The 18,645-nt window shown below is 46.2% G+C and overlaps 1 protein-coding gene across 15 annotated transcripts; it reads left to right on the top strand.

Moving 5' to 3' along the window:
• The first annotated feature begins 336 nt into the window (after positions 1-336).
• On the top strand, positions 337-16,851 carry TPD52L2 (TPD52 like 2). 15 transcript variants are annotated; one of them, XM_055721932.1, is made up of 11 exons: positions 337-472; positions 1,075-1,193; positions 2,319-2,467; positions 3,328-3,387; positions 4,871-4,930; positions 9,015-9,116; positions 10,074-10,112; positions 13,100-13,126; positions 13,504-13,545; positions 14,737-14,785; positions 14,991-16,851. In XM_055721932.1, exons 1-11 carry the CDS (start codon positions 454-456, stop codon positions 15,084-15,086), a joined length of 762 nt encoding a protein of 253 aa, XP_055577907.1. In that variant the 5' UTR covers positions 337-453; the 3' UTR covers positions 15,087-16,851. The 15 variants fall into 15 exon arrangements, with proteins under 15 accessions (XP_055577907.1, XP_055577906.1, XP_055577910.1 ...); XM_055721931.1 differs by having other exon boundaries at positions 371-472; positions 1,048-1,193; XM_055721935.1 differs by lacking the exon at positions 3,328-3,387 and having other exon boundaries at positions 371-472; positions 1,048-1,193.
• Positions 16,852-18,645: the final 1,794 nt, after the last annotated feature.

The raw sequence follows: 18,645 nt of genomic DNA, 5'->3' as shown, positions 1-18,645 counted from the left end.
GGCCGAGAGGCGGGGGCGCGGCCCGTATCGCGGCGAACCCCCCGGGAGAACGGGCGGGACCGGTGGGAGGTGGCGGCCGGCACCGGCAGGGGGCGGGGGGCAGGGCCCGGGGTCGGGCTCGCACGGGAGCGGCGGGGCCTGCTAGGGGCCGGGAGCCCCGTGCCGGTGCTGCCCCCTTCCCTCCGGCCCGGCGCACGGCACCGCCGGCACCGCCCGGCCCGCTGACCCCCGGGGGCACGGAGCACCGCCCCCATGACGTCACCCCCGCCCGGCCGCCGTTTCCGGTGGCGGGGCGGGAACGTGGCGCCGTCGCCGTGGCAACGCGGCGTGTGACGTGCTCTGCCCGCGACCCTCCCCGGAAGCGGGCGGGCGGCGCGGCGCTGATTGCGTCACGGGGGGGCGGCGGCGGCGGCGGCTTCTTCAGCGGCGGCCGGAGGGGCCTGGGGCACCGTGATGGAGAGTGCGAGCCAGGGTAGGGCCGGCGGCTGCGCTCCGCTCCGCTCCCCGGGGACGGGCCTTCGCCTCCCGCCGTCTGTGTGGCGGGGGGTCCCGGGGCAGCGCGGCCCTGAGGGGGGTGGGTTGGCCTTGGCCTTGGCCTTGGCCTTGGCCTTGGCCTTGGCCTTGGCCTTGGCCTTGGCCTTGGCCTTGGCCTGGCCTGGCCTGCGAGGGGGTCGTAGGCGGCCCGGGGTGGGGGGGCCGCCGCCGTCGTGAGGCGGGGGTGGGCCCGGGGGGCTGGGGGCTACCGTGCGGGTGAGCCCCCCAGGTAGCTAGGCCCGCCCCCCTCGCCCCCCCGGGCTGTCGCGGGCCCCGGGGAGCTGAGCACCCGCTGCCTGGCGCTGGGCGGAGCAGCCGTTCTGGGCGCGCTGGGGTCGGTGCTTCTGTCGCTCCTGATCGATGCGCATGGAGGAAACTCCGCTGGGGGTTTCTCTTCCTCTTTCTGCAGAGCCCCCTTCCTTCACCTTTCCTGTCAGACTGCCCGGGTTTGCATAACGTGCTTCGCTTGCTGGCTGCTTATCCTCTCTGCCCTCTGCTCCTTGTCTGTGACAGATATCAACCTTAACTCTCCCAACAAAGGTCTGCTGTCGGATGCCATGACAGATGTTCCGGTGGATAGCGTGGCTTCGGGCAGGACCTCCGTGCCCGAGGGGCTGACTCTGGCTGAAGAGGAGGAGTTGAGATCTGAGCTTGCCAAGGTAATGGGGAGCCCGTGTTTGCTGTGGGCGACCGCATTTGTGTCCTTTTGGGAAGGAGCAAACAGGAGTCACAGGAGCAGGACTTGAGGGTTTTTTTGCTGGCTTTTGTTTGTTTTGTTTTGTTTTTTTAAATTTTGCAGTGGTGTTACCTTTGGATCTCTCAGCTAATTGTTAAAATGCACAAAGCTGGCAGATACTTCAAACACTGCGGTATGTTGTGTGCTCTTTCCCAGAACAACTTACTTAAGAGCTCTAAGGAAGTAAGTGGCTTTTGATGCCTTGAGCTTTATCTAGGCTTTTAGCTCCATTTGAAGGGAGAAAACACTTTAGACAAGCGATATGTAAAAGAAACTCATTTTTCCTTAGGAAGCTGAAACAATGGAGCCTTAATGGGCTTTGTTTTTCTACCTCTTTCTCTTAAATATCTATTATGCTTTATAAGCAACTTTTTTTGGTGCCTATATGCTTTTGAAGACCTGAGGGTTTGTAGTGTGATAGCCTACACTTTGGGCACCTTTTGGGGTCTAAAGGTGAGTTTGTGATTTCTGTCTGAAATGTAGCTGAAGATAATCACAGCTGTTCTGTTGTCCTTTCTTTCATTAGAGAATCTTGTGGTGGTTCTCTGACTTGCAAGTTTTAGTGAGGGAGGACTTTGCTGCTCTGGGTGGTCACACAGATCTGGGTGAGCTGCAGTTAAAGTAGAAATGAACTCTCTCTGCTTGGAAGGAACACCAGAGTACTTTGTAAATGTTGTACAAAAGATCCCTGAGGAGAAACTCCTTGCTTTAATGACATCAGAGGAAAAGAATTGTAAAATGGAAGCCTTAGTTTAATGAAACTTGCAACAGATCTTTGTCTGCTGTTGAAATTACAATGCTAGGAATGAGTTCTGTTAATCTTTGTGCCATTAAGTCGCCAGTACAGTGTGGCTGTTTTCCCAATTGCAGTCTCATCTGTAGACCTCCTGTTCCAGCACAGTTTGTGGTCTGCGTGTACCTGACATTCCCACCAATTCTTTAAATTAGTGCTAACAAAATCTTGCTAGTTTTGAGGGAGATGGAAAATCATCTTAATTTTCAGAATCTTGCTAAACTATGATTTCAGACAAAACTACCTCTCTCTCAGGTTGAAGAAGAAATTGGTACTCTCAGGCAAGTTCTGGCTGCTAAAGAGAGGCACTGTGGAGAGCTGAAGAGGAAGCTAGGTTTGACTCCTTTGGATGGGTTAAAGCAAAACCTGTCAAAAAGCTGGCATGATGTTCAAGTCTCCAATGCGTAAGTGTTGCTTGGGATGCATGTTTATTTAAAATAGGACCCTGTAGTAATTGTTTCCCAGAAGCATGTTCCAGGGCTCTTCCAAGTGGCTGGAGGCTTTTTGCTTGATGGGTATATAGAGTAGAAGGCGCTTAAATATTGTTTCTCTTGTATGTCAGTGTCTTTATGTTGGCATAAACAGAACTTTCATATCTATTATGTTGATAAATTATTGCTGGATGCTCTTTCCCATGATGTTAGAGATTTAGACTGTCACTTAACAGTTCAATTTTCCCATTTCTGCTCATTCTTTGAGACATAGGCAGCTGCTGCCTTGTTCTGAGCTCAGGCTCGACAAGAGGAGCAAGAAGTTTCAAAGCTCTGCTGCATGGTGCTAGTTCAGAAGCTGTTTCCTGAGTCTTACAGCTTGAACTAAAAACCCTGCACTTCCTAGGAAAAAACCTAATATTAGTGTGCACTATGCGTAGTCATCTATGCCTGAGGAAGACATGAAATTAGCCTGACTGTTCCTGTGTTAAGGGTGTGTTCCCTGCAATGCTTGACAGTGCCAAAAGGAGAGCCGAAGAGGTAAGTTTGACCCTGCAGTTGTGCCGGGGTGTAAGGGACTTTTGAGGCCCATAGAGATGCCATTCAGTTTAAAAAGTCTTGTGTAACTTAACTGGAATTTGGAGTTACTGACAGTGCTACTGCAGAGCAGATTGTTGAGCTGTTCATCTCGCTGTTTATTCTTTCCTTTTCCTCATCTTCCCTCCCATATCCCTGCCCAACTTCTTTTATTCCTTTGTAACTGAAATCTGTGTCATTGTCTTCTAAAAAATGAATATTAAAGTTATATTCATTAACACTTTCTGTTTCTATAGTTATGTGAAAACATCTGAGAAACTTGGAGAGTGGAATGACAAAGTGACACAGTCTGACTTGTGAGTGCCTCGGGCTCCTCAGCAACACCTCCTTGCTCCTTGCTGCGTTCCCTGATCTGTGCTGCTGCTTGTTCTCACAGGCATCAGGGGTTGATTGGGAGCTGGAGGCGTGGTGAAGCAGGACTGTCATTAGCAGCATGCTTGGCTTCCAGCTATAAGTATCCCTCAGTTGCAGAGGAGATGAGTAAATGTTACTGCTATTGTCTCTTTCATAGTCTTGCTATTGCAGAAGAAAAATTCCAATCAGTTACCAGACCACACTTTATCAAAAAAAGGGGCAAAAAATCAACCACAGTTTCCCTTTAGCCGGTCATTGGTAGGTTAGCCTGTTGTTACCAAATGCCTTATTAGTCAACCTCTATCTTTACTGTGAAATTATTTCTCTTACCATTGGATGTGATAGGAGTTGGTTTGGTTCTCTATGGCCACCCAGGAGAGAAGGTGCCTGAAGGCATTTACTTGTAGCTGGAAATAGGGGCAGTACAAATGCAAATAAACATATTGGCTTTTGAAAGCCACCACGCAGTGGCTCTCCTGCACAGTGTGTGTGAACCTTTGTGCTGATCTCAACATGAGAAAGCCATGAGTTCTAGTCTTTGCTGTATATACAAGCAGGTAACAAACGTGGACAAAGAACATCTGGCAATTTTGTCTCTAAAATATATTCTTTAATTATATTAGATGTGAATCATTTCAATTCCTGGTGCATAGCTGAACGTGAGGGAGCCCTTGAATGTTTTCTGCACTGAACATTCTCCCCCTTCTATGTCTTGTTGAAAGAAATCATTATTTAGCGAAGAGGAAAATGTGGATTAGGAGCATCCCAGCATTAGGCAAGATGGCACTGGCCTAATTGGGGAGAATTAATTCCTGGGTGACATGAATTGCCTCTGTCACCTGCTGAGCACTTCTGCGTGTTGTCCGAGGTGGTAGCAGACAATTTCTGTAGTACTTGTATTTGTTTTGTACCTCCAGTGTTAATTCTCACAATGCCTAAGGTACTGTTTTGTGTGTAGAGAAACATGATTTGTGAAGATTAGAAAATTAAATTAAGTTTAAGTTTGTCCAGGTCATGCTATATTGGTAAAATACAGCTCTGGGTGTGGTAGTCACTTTTGTTTTTTGGCCTTGAGCTCAGTTCACTGCTCTGTGCTTTTAATACATAGCCACCACACGTCATGTAGGAAGGGAGCAGAAGATGCCAAGTCTTTCAATTCCTGACACCTTCTAAACTGCTCTGTTTCTTGATGCTCTGTGTTTGAACGTGCTTAAGTAAGAAAGAAACTGGGGCTTGGGTGTTTCCCCACCTCTCAAACAACCACTCTTTTCCTTCTGGTTGTAACAGAGAAGGGGGGAAGCTATTGTCAGAGAAGTAAAGCCTATCATACTGTAAGTGTAAAGAGACATAAATAATGTGGAAAGTGTCAAAAGAAGCACCTGTAGTGAATCCTGGCACTGTATCTAACCTCCATTGTGTTTGTAGATATCTTTCAGCCAGCAGCACACTGGAGGACTGGAATGAAAAATTAACTCAATCAGAAGCGTGAGTGTCTTAACCTTCAGCATTAACAAATGCTTTCGTGACAGTCTGCTGCCACTAATGTTCTGTGCCCCTGTTCAGTCCTCTGCTTTGACTAGATCTATTTAAACATTTCTCTCTTCTAGCTTTCACTTTTTTTAACTCAGTAAGGGCCTCTTCTGGGAGAGGAAGCTTTCTCTCAGGTCACTATTTGAATGATTTCATTGCGGTCCAAGTGATGCTCTTCAGATGCCTACCTGCTGTCAGAGGAGAGCTGGCTGAAACCACTGGGTAGCTGAGACCTGTGTGCCACATGTTCTGTCTTCAGCTGGCAAGCTGTGCGAAAGCCAGGCTGACCTTTACTTGTTACCCTCAACAAGCTCTGTGGGGGGCAGGAGCTTTTCCTTTTGCTGCAGTACCTGATGAGAAAAATAAAGCTGTAGTGTCCAAGGCAGCTGTTCTGTCATGTTGGGAGCCCCAAATGGACTCTAACAGTTTAAACCTCACAGCTGTTAAACTCCAGTTGTTGGCTGCAAAGGTCTCTTAGCTGTGTTTTCATTAAATGCCTGAAATTAGATTCTCATCTGGACTAAATTATGGAAGTTGGCCTTTGTCCTTCTGTCTGCATCTTTCCCACGGTATGTAGGGCAGTCTTTCACAGTGATGCAGTGCGAGCAGGCAGGTAGTATCATTGTCTTCTGAGCTGATTTAAACCATGGTAAGGTAGGTCTTGGGTAAGCCAGCTCTTCCTGTTCTCTGGAGTGGGTATGAAATCCAATCCTTTGAGCTGGCTTGTTATTTGTCAGTGTGTGTGAATAGGTTTTCTTCATAGGATGGGTGAAAGATGAGCAGAGATAAAAAGTAGGAGTAACAGAAAAAACTTCAAAGTATGCAGGTCTACTTTCAATGTTCCATGTATGTTTTCTAGATTAAGATGATGTAAATTGTCACTATTTACACTTGCTAAATAGAATGACCTTGGTTTTTACACTTGCTGACAGTGTGATGGATTCCAGCAGTGTTTAATCAGAGTTCCTCCCTGGGTGTGCCTGCTGGAATAGAAAACTTCTCCTCAGATCTGTTTCCTTGTACTTTATAAGCACCAGAAATGTGGCGGAAGCGTGTTTTTGTGGAGCACTTAAGGCCTGAATAGCTGTGGCATGCTAGTTTTCCTGCTTGCTTTGGCACTAGACAGAATGACAATTCATGCTAACGAGGTAGATGCTGATAAAAATGGAGAGACCAGGGGGATTGAAAGGTAAAATTCCAGCAATGGTTCAGAAAACTATCAGAATTTCTACTTCCTCTGTCTGAAGCTCAGTAAATGCAGAGTCAAGTTCAAGAAATCCAAGGATGAGGTTTTATTCATGTGGTTTGGGATTTTTATGCAAATGTGTCCTCATTCCTGTTTCAGAGCTGCTCTGCATTATAACTAACAAGTATCCTGACTGAACTGGGAATGGGCCTAACTCATGACCTTATGGGCTTTTAAGCGCTGCTGAATTTCCTGGTAGTTCCCGTTCCTAGCCCCAGAGCAATCGGCACAATCCATCCCCAGCTCCTGTTTTACTGTAACCGGCATGCGAGTGACTTAGCTGGTCTGTATACTTAGCCAGGCAGCACAAGTGATGGCTGGGTGAAAGCAAGTGAGAGGAACCTGATGTTAATGGATAAAGGAGGATTTGAGGGTGCAGGTCTGGCTCCTCCCTCCCAGGGTTTGTAGGAGAGGGGTGCAAAAAAATACCTGATTATCACAAGATGAACATCACAGGGCAGAGAATTTCTGCAGCCTCTGCTGCAGCCAGTTGCCTGTTAGTAAAGCAAGGTATTAATCAGAGCTTGTATTTGTTACACTCAGGTTTGGATTATTCTGGTGTACTTTGTACTGGTGCTAAGGGAGGAAAGTGAGCGAGTGTGAATTTAAAGCCATGGTAAACCTGGCAGTGTCACTTGCAGGAGAGTAGTTGCAACTTCTAGGTCAGGGCTGGGCATGGTTAAGTTGCATTAAAGTCTTGTATAACTTGATCCCTGGTCATCACAGATGCAGTTCCACATGTGTGTCTGATGGCAGTTCTGGGCTAAAGAGCTTCTCATCTCACTTCCCTGCACTTCCCTGGCTCTGCCTCCCGCATTGCAGCAGTGGAGGGGTGTGGGTGTGTGAGCTGTGGATGCAGGGCTAGAGTGGTGATCTGATCTGGCTGCTGCTGTCTGGTTTTTTGTTCTTCCAAGTTTATATTTCAGCTGGATTGTTTCCTTGATCTGGATTACTGTGTCAGCACAAGCAGTTGTGCTGGCATCGTGAAGGAGCACACTGAGGCGGAAGGAGCAGCACTCGAGTAGCTGGATCTTCACTTACCTTAAGAAGACTGCTGTCAAGTGTGGAAAACACAATTGGAAAATCGGCCTTTGCTGAAGCTAGACATGATACCTGGAAGTCTGCAGTGTGTGCATGGCATGCTGGTGTCTTTTGAGTCTGTAAACCATTTCTCTCAGTGCTGCTCTGGTGCTCAGTGCTGGTTCAAATTGAGTGCCAAGCAGACGTAGAGTCGGCACAATGTACTTTGGTGAGCACGAGGGCTTGGATGTTTCTGTTAGGCAGCTGTAAATCAAATCCCGTGCCAAGACTTGGCCAGGTAGTAGCCTGGCGGCTGAAGGCAGGATTGAGATCCTCCTCTTCCAAAGCAGCTTTGGCTTTAGGGTTCAAACATCATTGTTGCAGTAGGCAGGCATGTGTAGGAGCAAGCAGTGTTGATGCTGACCAGTTCACTCCTAAATTGTTCCAGGATGATTACTGCTTGCAAAAGATTGTGCTGTGGGGAGAACAGTATTGAGGCATTGCTGTTGGGGCACGCAGATTCTTCTGGGGGTGCTGAATTCAAGAGGAATTGGTCTGAAAAATGTGTAGGTTATGGGAATTATCTTTCAGGAGCAGGAAGAGGGAAGGTAAAGCTGGTGTGGCTTTGCCCTGTTCTGCCTAAATCTTGTGTGCATTCTTCATTCAGAAGTACTTGATTTTGGTCTTAAAAAAAGTTCAAACAAAAAAAAAAAACCGACAAGAAACCAGGATGTTGTAATTGGTTTTGCTTGAACCCAGTTCAGGTGCTGTAGTGCTGAATGAGATGTCAGTAAGTCAGTTGCCATGATGGTGCTTTTAGCCTTGGGAGGTCAGGTGTGAGTGAGTGTTAGGCTGTTTATAATGCCCTGCTCTGGAATACCCTAGTCAGGCAAAAAAAACCCTCAAGCTGAAATACTTGGAGTAAGAAAACTTGCCTTAAATTATTGAACTAGTTTTCCAGCCTGAGTCTGTCTTATTTTATAACTTGAAGAATGCCATAGATCTAGATGTTAATTGCCAACTGTGGAATAGCTTAGAGAGGATGAGTGAATGAAAGTGGCTCAAAGAATCTGCTCCTGTGATTAGTCTTATCTGGAGAAAACAAAGGTTCTCAGGTGTCTGTCTTCTCCAGCTCTGGTATAAGCTCTGATGTAAGCAACTGACAAATACAGGCTGTCAGACATTTCTGAAGTATTGTGGTTAATGGTAACTGATAGGAAACTTCTCTACCAATTTATTTCTAAACTGTGGTTTTAGAGATAGTGCCAATTCCTGCATATTTTTTTCTACACAGTGATGTTAGTCTTGCCTTTTTCCTCCATAACCTAATACTACAACAAATGCTATAGCTTCTTCAAGGCTGCAAGGATATTATGGAATAGGTTCCTGGTCTTATTTTCCTCTCAAAGAGACCAACAGATAGTTGTAGAGCAAAGAGGATACTGTACTATGGTATTAGAGGTTCCACATGGAAATTGGGTTTTGTTTTGGCTGGAATTTTTTTCCAAATGTTTGTCAGATTGAAGAACATATGGTCAAAACAGTAAAGTGAGTGTATGGAAAGGCTAATCCTACACTTGCTGCCTTTTTTAAAAATTTCAAACCTTTGAATATATGCAAGACTGGAAGGGGCTCTTTCAGTGAAGCCAGTGCTGCTCACTAACCTAGCTTCTTTCCTTTGGTACGGGTTCCTTTTGCAAAACGAAGGGGGATGCTTCTTGCTTTCAGATCTTACCAGTTCAATGTGCAATATATTTTTTTTTTTCTATTCAGTTATAAGAAGACCCAGGAAACCCTTTCCCAGGCAGGACAGAAGACTTCAGCAGCCCTTTCCAATGTAGGTTCCGTTATCAGCAGGAAACTTGGTGACATGAGGTAAGACTTCTGTTTTGTGCTCTGGTGCTTTGATCTAGGTTTCAAACAATAATGAGACTTTAGACAATAACTAGGTTTTTTCCACTTTTCTGCTTAGCTGGCAGCATGTTACTGTTGGACTACCTTCTTTTCTGTGGCCCTGTACATCATAGTTTAGGACAGATTAAATGCTTAAGACTTTTTGATGGGATAAAACCTGTTCAAAGGCATTCAAGTTTGATTTGGCTTAGGAGAACTGACAGAATGTTTTTAGCGGCCTTCCCCCTTTTATTGTCATATGGTTACAAGTGCAGCTTTTAAATCATACATAAGAAACTTCTTAAAAGTTTGCCTTTTCCATTCATTACTGGATTATGGGTGTGTTTTCTCAGTGTTACTGCTTAGAATTAAAAGGGGTCATCACTCCTGTGCTCTGTTGTGCTTTAAAATGGGGTGAAGTCTGGATGGCTGCAGTTTTGAGCCCTGTGTGTTGACTTTCTGCAGAGAAGGGCAACATACCTTCCAGGCACAGTTATGTTGATTAGAAGGTACGTATTGATTCAGAAGATTGTGGCAATGTTAAATTTTTTTCTTGTGGTTGGTGGTTATCTAGATTCCTTAAGCAGATGACTGCTGAAGTAATTGCAAATTTAAACCTCTCTGCATTGGAAAGTGGAGGGCTGGTTCCCTTGGTTGATGGCTGAGGCTCTTGCTCTGTGTTTCTCAGCCCTGCAAAGTTCAGGGTTAGAATTGGTGATTTAGCTTAAATTTCTGAAGGTCAGGTAAAGATTGCTTCCCTGTTAATGGTGACATCCAGGTTTTTCATGCAGAACAACTTGACCACATTTTTCTTGGAATTGAGAGCTAATTCCAAATATACAACTTATCTAGGTTACTAAGGAAGTATTTTTAGAGCTTGTATTTAACAACATGATGTATCAGACCTTGGATTGAATGGGTAGCTGTCATTCTTTGTAGGGAATTTCCTATTCCACTGTGGCTGGGAATATCCAAGTGGTAAGAACTTGTTGGCCTCTGATCACATAGTACTGATTTATTCCAGTTCTGTCTTCAGTGAGTTATTTACTGTGTTCCTGGAGGGTAACTTTTGGTGTTTTCAGTAGCTCTCTTCTCTGAATTTGGCCCAGGAAAGGCTTCCTACCCTTTCCAGTATTGAAGTTTTAACTTCTTTCCTGGAAACTGTATACTCTGCTGGAAGAAGAGATTACATGTAATCACAGTAGATCACAGATACTGGTACAAGATGTGGTGGTGACACATTTTGCTAAACTGATAAGCAAATGTGGTGCCAGACTTCTGCAATCTGGTCAGACAGTTGTGGCAAGGGGTTGGGTACTGTGCTTCTTGGACCAAACGGGGAACTCCCGAACCCATGCTGCCACCAGAAGAAGCTGTTTTGACAGACCTGGTCCTGCCTGTTTTCTCTTGGTTGGGGGAATTCACCGTGCAGCTGCAGAAATGTTTGTGCCATCCCAGGAGCAGATGATGGAGGGAAGGGATACCTGGCCGAGTGAAGAGTGTGCCCATCACTCCTGGTGACAGAGCTGGCCTGTCATGGTCATAGTGAAAACCAGCTGCGTAGTCAGCTGGCCTACAAACAAGTCAGACCTTTGCAGCAATGGTATTGCTCAGCATTAATCACCAATTTAAATGTCTGCATTCCTTTTTATAGCTCATACCTTGGGTGATGTATTATGAAATAGAGGCAGCTTCTGTCTTACACTTGAGAATCCCTGCCAAAGTTATTTCAGCAGGGTTTGCTTTATATATGTGGCCCTGTGGGGAACACAGTAATGATTTATTTTTTTCTTTTTAAGACTTTTGGTTTTTCAGTGTGTGTATAAACAGACTTGTCTCCTGTGCTGCATTCAAGTCTTTATTTCTGATTCTGAATAAGGTTTAACTTGGAGCATGAGTTTTTGCAGGAACTATCCCACTTTTACCCTTGCCAGGTGAAACTCGTGATTGCTGTTCTGATATGTGATCAGAGCTAACAAGGAGTGAAGTCTGTTGCGTTGTTGTGATCACTTCTCTGAACAAGTGGAGATGATCTGTGTTCCCAGAGAATCTGTTACAGGCCTTGTAGCCTACACTGCAACCTCTGTTACTGTACTCCTGGGTGTTTTTTCTTCTTGCACCACAAATTCACTTGTAAAGCAAGCTTATTTTCCATCACTGGAAGTGTTGAGATAACAGAAGGGATTTCCTTGTTTGGTCAGCCTTCACCGGTTGATAAATGTGAGGAAGGCATGATGAATGGGACAAATGCCTCCTATACACAGAGGGCATAGTCATAATTCCATCAAAGATGCTTGGACCAAAATGCTATTAAAGACAAGTAATGTGTCTCTGGGTGAAGTCTTTGGGTTGCTGTAGTCTGGTCAAAAAAAATATTAAATGTTATAGGTGTGGATTGTAAGGAGACATTGTGAAGTTAATGTGGTGACTATGTGCTAACTCTGTTAATGCTGTTGCTCTATTAGATTGCCTTGAGGGGAGAAAATGGAGCTTAATTAGTGGGTGGGATTTTTTCAAATCTTGGCCAATTCATCTTTCTCCTGTTATCTCCACTTAGAGTTAAAAAGTAAATTGGCTTTTAGATACTCTGTTCCTGTATTTTACTGATCCCAGTAAACTGCAAAATTGAAAATGTTTTCTTTTTGTTGATCAGTTTGCTTTGTGGTTTTTTGTGTCTAGCAATACACTTCATGTTGTCTGAGGTTTGCTGCTGTACATAATACTACAAGCACATTTACTATGAAATGTTAGCCTGAGCCCCAAAGGTGCCTGCAAATTCCTGAATTTACATAAAACTTAAATCCTTATGAAAGGAGGAAAAGGGTTACTGCTAAGTCCAGGCCAAGATACTGAACAAACAACCTAGTGCTTGTGGTGTTGCATGCAGAGTAGCATGGTGCATAGACACGTGTCATCTGTGGTGTTCTCCTTTAAGCAAGAGTAAGTAGAAAGTTAATTTATTTTGCGTGCAAAGACAGCATTTCAAGGAGTCTACCCTGCCAAAGAGCTGACTTGGATGCATGGGGAAATGAAACCACAGTCTCTGATGTCTTAGCTCTGGCTGTAAGGAAAAGCCCTTGTGCTCCTTGCCAAGTACTTCACATCCAACTTGCCATGACTGCTTCCTGCTGCAGAAGTGAAAGTTATATTTAAGTGCAATAAAACACTCCTGCTGGTAGGAGAAGCTCCTCTGGAGCATCCTGGTAATCTTACTGTTAGAAGTAAGAAACCTTGGTCTGTTATTTCAGACTACTGAGGTGCTACTGCATTATTGCAGAATCACACATGGAAATCTGGTAACCTGGTGGGGGAATGGCTTGCCTTGAAACCTAAAAATGGGCAGCTAGGTTATGGGGTAAACATGATACCTCTTGTCCAGATGCTCTTATCTTTATTATGCTGAGATGTGTTTGTTCTCTGAGCTGTAACTTTGAGGCTGGGCAAGGTAATGTGCAGGTATCTATTGCAGGTTCCCGTTACAGAAGTTCTCAACCAGAAGTCCTGGCAATGCTGTCTTTGTGTGAGAGCTCATGGGGAGGGGAATGGGGGAAGGAGGTATCTTTATTGAATTAGCTACTGCTTGGTAAAACCCTCAGTTTAGGAAAACATACTCCTAAAAAAAAAAAAATCACATGAAAGCAATGGATGGGGGTAGGTAAAATATTTTGATTTGTTGTTGCACACCCACTCCTTTCCCTCCCCAGCACCCTGGCTCTAAGTTGCTGTAGGTGCTGTTATTTTTCTCTGAAAAATGTCTTAGCTTGGCTTGAGTTAATAAAAAGCAATTACTTTTTTGCTTGCTTCTGTAATTTATTTTGAGAGGCTTCCTCCTTAGTAGTTGACATTGTCACAGAATCATTGGACAGCAATGTCCCTGCTTAGTTGCCCTGCATTTAGTGTTTGGATCTATACAAGTGTCTGACTGTTGCTTCCTTTTTCTTTCTGCTGCTGGTGGCTTCTCCCAGGGCTCACCCTTTCTCGCATTCCTTTAGGTAAGATACTGGTCAAGGCCGCTAAAAGAGCACTTGTTTCTGTGCCAGGCCCTTGCAGATGTTACAGGGGAAGCTGATTATTTAAGCCTTGCCTACCCTTTTGACAGATTGAGAAACCTACCACAAACCAAAGCTTTGCAATTGACTCTTGTATTACGCTGCAGTTTGCAGTTAAATGCTTGTGCTTACTGTCCTAAGTTCTGGGCTGCAGCTGTTAAATAAGGGAAGAGAGGGCTGGCTCTTACCACTTTGGTTTCCACAGCAGCCTGTGTGTGGACAGTAAGTGCTTAAGAACCAGAGGTACACTGCTTTTGTGTGGTGTCAGTATAAAATTGTCATTTAACCTTTTCCTCCTTATTCTGAATGCTTCCGAGTAGCAGTTACTCCATCCGCCACTCGATAAGTATGCCAGCGATGAGGTAATGTAGCAAGTACCCGTGTCTCCTGAGTGGGATGGTGGGAGCGTACAGCTCACTCTGTTGCTGTGGGTTTTTTTTGTCGTCCTGGTTTGCACAACTGGTTCCCTTCTTAAGCAGACCCCACTCAGAGTATGGGGTAACCACAGTCTCTGGCCTGAGTAGGTCAGGGTGGGTTTCTCACACAATCTCTTCTTAGGGCTGTTGGTACCTGTGGTGTTCTGGGACAGTTCAGTCCTCCTCTTGCAACGTACAGCATCGCCATTGCTAATACTGGGATGAATCCTGACCTGAACCCTCTGTCTCCAGCCTGGAAGCTCAGCACCCTTCCCGGCATGCAGTTGGGGTACAGTTGGGTGCATTGCAGGAGAAAGGACTGCCAGGGCTGGACGAGGCCCACAGAAGCCCTCTCTTTCTCTGTTCATCCTCGTTCCAGATAGATGGAGGTTATTTTATGGCTGCAAATAGAAAGTGATTCTTTGAAACAAAAACTGAGATGAGGGTAGTCATCTCCCAGTGCTCCTGCAGCCTAGCCTGGGGAAAGCAGCTCTGTATGAGTAACTGCCTGGTCTGAATGCCTGGTACAAAGCACTCCCCGGGAATCATTTGTAAGCAAGGAAGCTTGTTAGGTTGTCAAACAATTGACCTGGTTTCCTTTGCTAGAAATATGAAATCCTCTAATTTATTACACCTTGGTTTTTGTGAGCATTTCCCAATGCAGATGGCCGCTCCTGTAGTAATAAACCTGTGCATAGGTACAGGCACGTGGCCCTTGCTCTTCTTGCCCACAGGATGTAACATGGGAAACTGCAGCATTTGCTTTTAAACCCTTTTCAGTTTTTCCTTTCCATTATTTAAGATGGTGTGCTTTTAGTTGGAAGCCTTGTAAAACTAAGAGCTAGTTTCTTCGCTACTCACTGTGTGTTGATTCCCTAGTGAACAAGGACTTGTTTCCCTCAACATTTAAGCTTAAGCAATTGAGTGGATTGCATGTGGTATAAATGTTTTCCTTCAAAGTTTGAATGTGGTGTGCCTGAGAGATTGTGTCAAAGGCTGTGAGGACCAGAAAGTGTTCTGGGTGCTGTTGTCGCTGCATGGGAATGGCCAGAGGGGCTGGTCATGCTGTGTGATTTGATTTACTTAACTGACTTGTTTTGATTTGCTCTTTATTTTTTCCCCTCCCTTTTCTTCAAGGAATTCTGCAACCTTCAAGTCATTTGAAGATAGAGTTGGGACCATAAAGGTAAGTCTGCCTTGTCTGTGAACATAGAGTGTGAAGCCTTACGCAGAAAACTTAATTTCTGCAATGTTTTTCTTGTAGACTAGTATTCGGGCAAATGACCTCTCATATGTGAAGTCTTTGCTACAGTAGGTGACCTTGACAAGGGGGAATTGAGTTGGTATTCTCAGTGCTGGCTTGTTATCCTAACTGTCTTCTCTCCTTTCAGTCCAGAGTGGTGGGCAGCAGGGAAAATAGCACTGATGGCCTCCACTCCCCCTCGGGAGCTGGAGACAAGCCTCCACAAGATAACGCTCCTTTCTAGACCTGCAATGTGGTTTTGCACGGCTGTGCACGACTGTAAGAGTGAGCCCCCTCCCTCCTGAATCTCCACAACAGCAACAACATGTGAACCCAACAAGGGGCTGAGCACCAGTCTGGAGAGATCCATCATTCATTCATAGACACTGCTGCTGGATTGAAGTCAAATAAAGAGAATGCAAAGTTTTGTACACAAATAATATTTTACACTAAAGTTTGTAGATTAAATGTATCACTGCTGTCCTCTTGGGAGAGCATGTAAGATGGAGTTTCCTTAAAGTAGCTCAGAAATGCCACTGGTATAGATAAGAAAAACAAAAACAGTTTTCCCTTGTCTGACATAACTTGGAACTATCGATACATCACCCTGAGCAGTGTGAGGAGGGCAGTTACTGGAGAAGCCAAGTGCATGGGCATCTTAGCTTCAGCTTCTGGCTCTGTTCTCTGTTCAGGGCATGCCATGCAGCTACTCTGTGAGCTCCCAGGCTTCTCCTATTACTGTTTTCTCTGGCTCTCATTGGAGTCGTCTGGTAAATGGGGTAAACAGTTGGCTTTTTTTCTGGGCTTCCAAAAGGGAAACTTCACTTAGCAGCTGCCTCGTTGTTACACTAATGCTCTAGCTTTAACAAAACTAAAAAATTTTTATTTTTAAATGCAATGAACTTTAAAGAAATAAAGCATAAAAACAAAAAGCTTTGGCATCATATTAGGGAAATGTTCCCTTGGACTCTGAAACTGAATTGCAAGCCTTACATCACCTTATGCTTTACTTGTTTATGATAATTTTTTTTTCTATAGAGAAGACCATAAGGGTTATAAAGCTGGATGTTGAGCACTGGAGTTTTGCATCATACAGTAGTAGCAGCATGCTTATAAGCCAGTTCTTGTGTTAAATTTAGTGGTACACTCTGTTTCCTGAGTGTATGAAACTTGCTTCTCCCTTCTCAGTTTATGCCTTCTTTCTTGGAGAAGGAATTCCTGAAGGCTGCTAGCAACAGGGCCAGATGAGAAAGGCCAAAGCTGTCTCTAGCAATACTGATGCTATGTTGGAGGGACTCTGCTCTCTGGAGGTTCCTCCATCTAGTACATCTGACTCTGACTGGATGTTTGTTTGGTTTTTTGGGTTTTTTTGTTTTTTTTTTTTTTTTTCATTTGAAAGCCCCAGCTCTAATCTTGTTTTACAAAACTGGCAGAGTCACAGAGCTCAACCAGTTCCCCCAGGGGCTGCGTGTTTTGCTCTTTTGATGTCCAGCTTTGTTGCTCAGGAGCTGAAAAAAAAAAATAAATCTGAGTTTTCTTTTAGAGGCCTGATCTTATTCTAGGCAAGGTGCCTCCACATAGAAATACCTAGAGTGAGCAATTCTGTGCCTTAGAGGCGAAGTGGGACTGACTCAGGTCTTTAGACTTGCTTGTGTACATATCTGGGTAGTTTTAGTGGTTTATCACCCTGGAGGGACCGAACAGTCTCTGACAATTTAGAGAAGCAAGTTTTGACACTTACCTGCTAATGAATCTCTGTTTCCCCCACCCTTGCTTCCCCTCCCTCTGCAGACCTGGGGACACAGGATGAAATGCTAGAAGGCAGGTGTGCTAGCAGTAGGTGGAGTGTAGAGTGTCACGTAGTGGTGCTCCTTGTTTGACTGAAGCTGGTCTCTCTTGAGGGACAGAGCCAGTGAAACGGGGACTGCCGGCGCTTGGGTATTGAACCGTTTCTCTTTACAGATAAAGTCTGAGGAAACTTGTCAATAAAGCATTCCTTTGGGAGAGAATGGGGTGGATGTTCTTGTTTTGTTCTAACAGTGCTGAAGTCTGCTCTTGGGTACGTGTTATGAACTTCCCAGGCAAATACCAACTGCCTGCAGCAGCCTGAGGCAGGAGGCAGCTGAAATAATTCTGTTGTTCTGTCCCAGCCCTCTGGCTTGTTTGTCCGCCGGCTCTCCGGGTGCTTTCTCATGAAGGGATGCACTAACCGACGGCCTGATGCTTCCTCTTCAAGATGCCACGCACTGGCTGGTTCCCGAGACACCTGTGCTCAGCCAAGGGCTGGGGAGCCGCAAGCGTGTACTCACCTCCGAGTGCCATCGTGTCGGTGCCGAGTGACCCAGCTGTGCCTCGCGAGCGTGGGACCGCAGGCGCAGCGGTAACCTTGGTGGTGGGGGCTGAGGCTGGAGAAGCTTCTAATGTGGAAAAGCAGCAGCTGTGGTGCTGGCTCAGATCGACGGTGGGATACCGCAGGGAATCGCCTTCTTGGAAGCTCTGGCAGTCGCTACTGACTTGAACAGCACGGTGTGGGGCCAGCAGTGAGTGGATGGCTGGAGTCGGGAGCTGCCCTCTGAAAAGTAAAAGGGCAGCGGAGGGCAGGCACATAGGTTGTGAGAGAGGCCAGTGGAGCTCTGTGCCTGCATGTTGTGCTGTGTTTGCAGAGGAAGGATGCCTGCTCACATCTAAAGCATCTGCTTGGTGGTGAGGGTTTGGTTTTGGGTTTGTGGGGTTTGGGGTTTTTTGTTTGTTTGTTTTGAAGGTCAGGGGGTTTTCTGCTACTTGACTTCCGTAGGTAAACTACATCTCTGCAGCTGGGTCTGGAAGCAAAGGATACTGGAGCCTGCAGGAAAGATGCTGCAGGGAGGGTGCAGGCTGCTGGGCTGTGAGCTACCCTGCGACAGCCCCAGGGGCAGGGGATGCTTTTCCACGCCCGCAGTCCCTTCCAGCGTGCAATCTCGGGGTGTTTTGAAGGAAGGTTAATTAAGCCTTCCCTTCTTGGCTACAGGCTTGCCTGGCTTTGTCACTTCCCAGTTTCTGTGTGCTCCTGGCAGCTTTCACGGGTGCCAGCCCCAGTTTCCTTCGCCACTGGGCGTCCTGCCCAAAGGACGTGGGGATGTGGCTTCCTTCTCTGCAGAAACCTGGGACCAGGAGCTTATGAGGCCCTGGCAGCCTTGTGAGCACCCGCCTGCTCTGTTGTAACTGGGGAGGCAGCTTTCACAGCAATATTCCTCCTTGTCCATCCCCTGCCAACAGCCTCGGTGGGCTGATGCTGCTCAGAGGGGCTCTGGGCAGCCCGGTGTCCGTGGGCAGCTCTCCAGCTGCCTTGGAGCCTGGAGTGGGTTTATCCTGGAGCTTTTTCAGAGTCACTTCTCTCTCCTCCCTTTTTTTCCTGTTGTTGCCCTTCAATGAAACATCCTGGTATTAAATCTACACTAATGAGGCCAGCACATGAGACCCATCAGTGTCTCCTCTTTCCTGCTCCTCTGGTTTTACCACGTGATTTTCCTTTTTGTTCCTCATCACTGAGAACTTACTGGGCCTTCTCTGACGGATCCTGTGTTTTGCGGGGTCTGTGCTGAGCGGCTGTTACTGACTGGTGATGCGGTAGCTGCCAAGGGGCTTTTCCCATGGCGGTGCCTCCCATGCTGCCTCCTCCCCAGGAGGATGCTCATCTCCCCCCGTACCTCCCACTCCCACTGTTCATCTCTGCCAGCCCCGTGGTGCAAGGCAGGGGGCAGGTGGCACAGGCTGCCCATTTCTGACACGTTTCCCAGCTGCCTGCTCGTGCAGCGGTCTCTGCA

This window comes from Falco cherrug, chromosome 10 (assembly GCF_023634085.1).
Source record: "Falco cherrug isolate bFalChe1 chromosome 10, bFalChe1.pri, whole genome shotgun sequence".
In the NCBI taxonomy this organism is placed as follows: domain Eukaryota; kingdom Metazoa; phylum Chordata; class Aves; order Falconiformes; family Falconidae; genus Falco; species Falco cherrug.
Note: the sequence above shows the minus strand (reverse complement) of the source record. Positions and strands in the feature narration are given on the sequence as shown.

What these genes read in the sequence shown, in the direction of transcription:
- TPD52L2 (XM_055721931.1), top strand. An exon ending in AGGAAACTTGGTGACATGAG is followed by an intron (nt 9,117 to 10,073) that starts GTAAGACTTCTG and finishes CATTCTTTGTAG; the next exon opens with GGAATTTCCTATTCCACTGT. An exon ending in ATAGAGTTGGGACCATAAAG is followed by an intron (nt 14,786 to 14,990) that starts GTAAGTCTGCCT and finishes CTCTCCTTTCAG; the next exon opens with TCCAGAGTGGTGGGCAGCAG.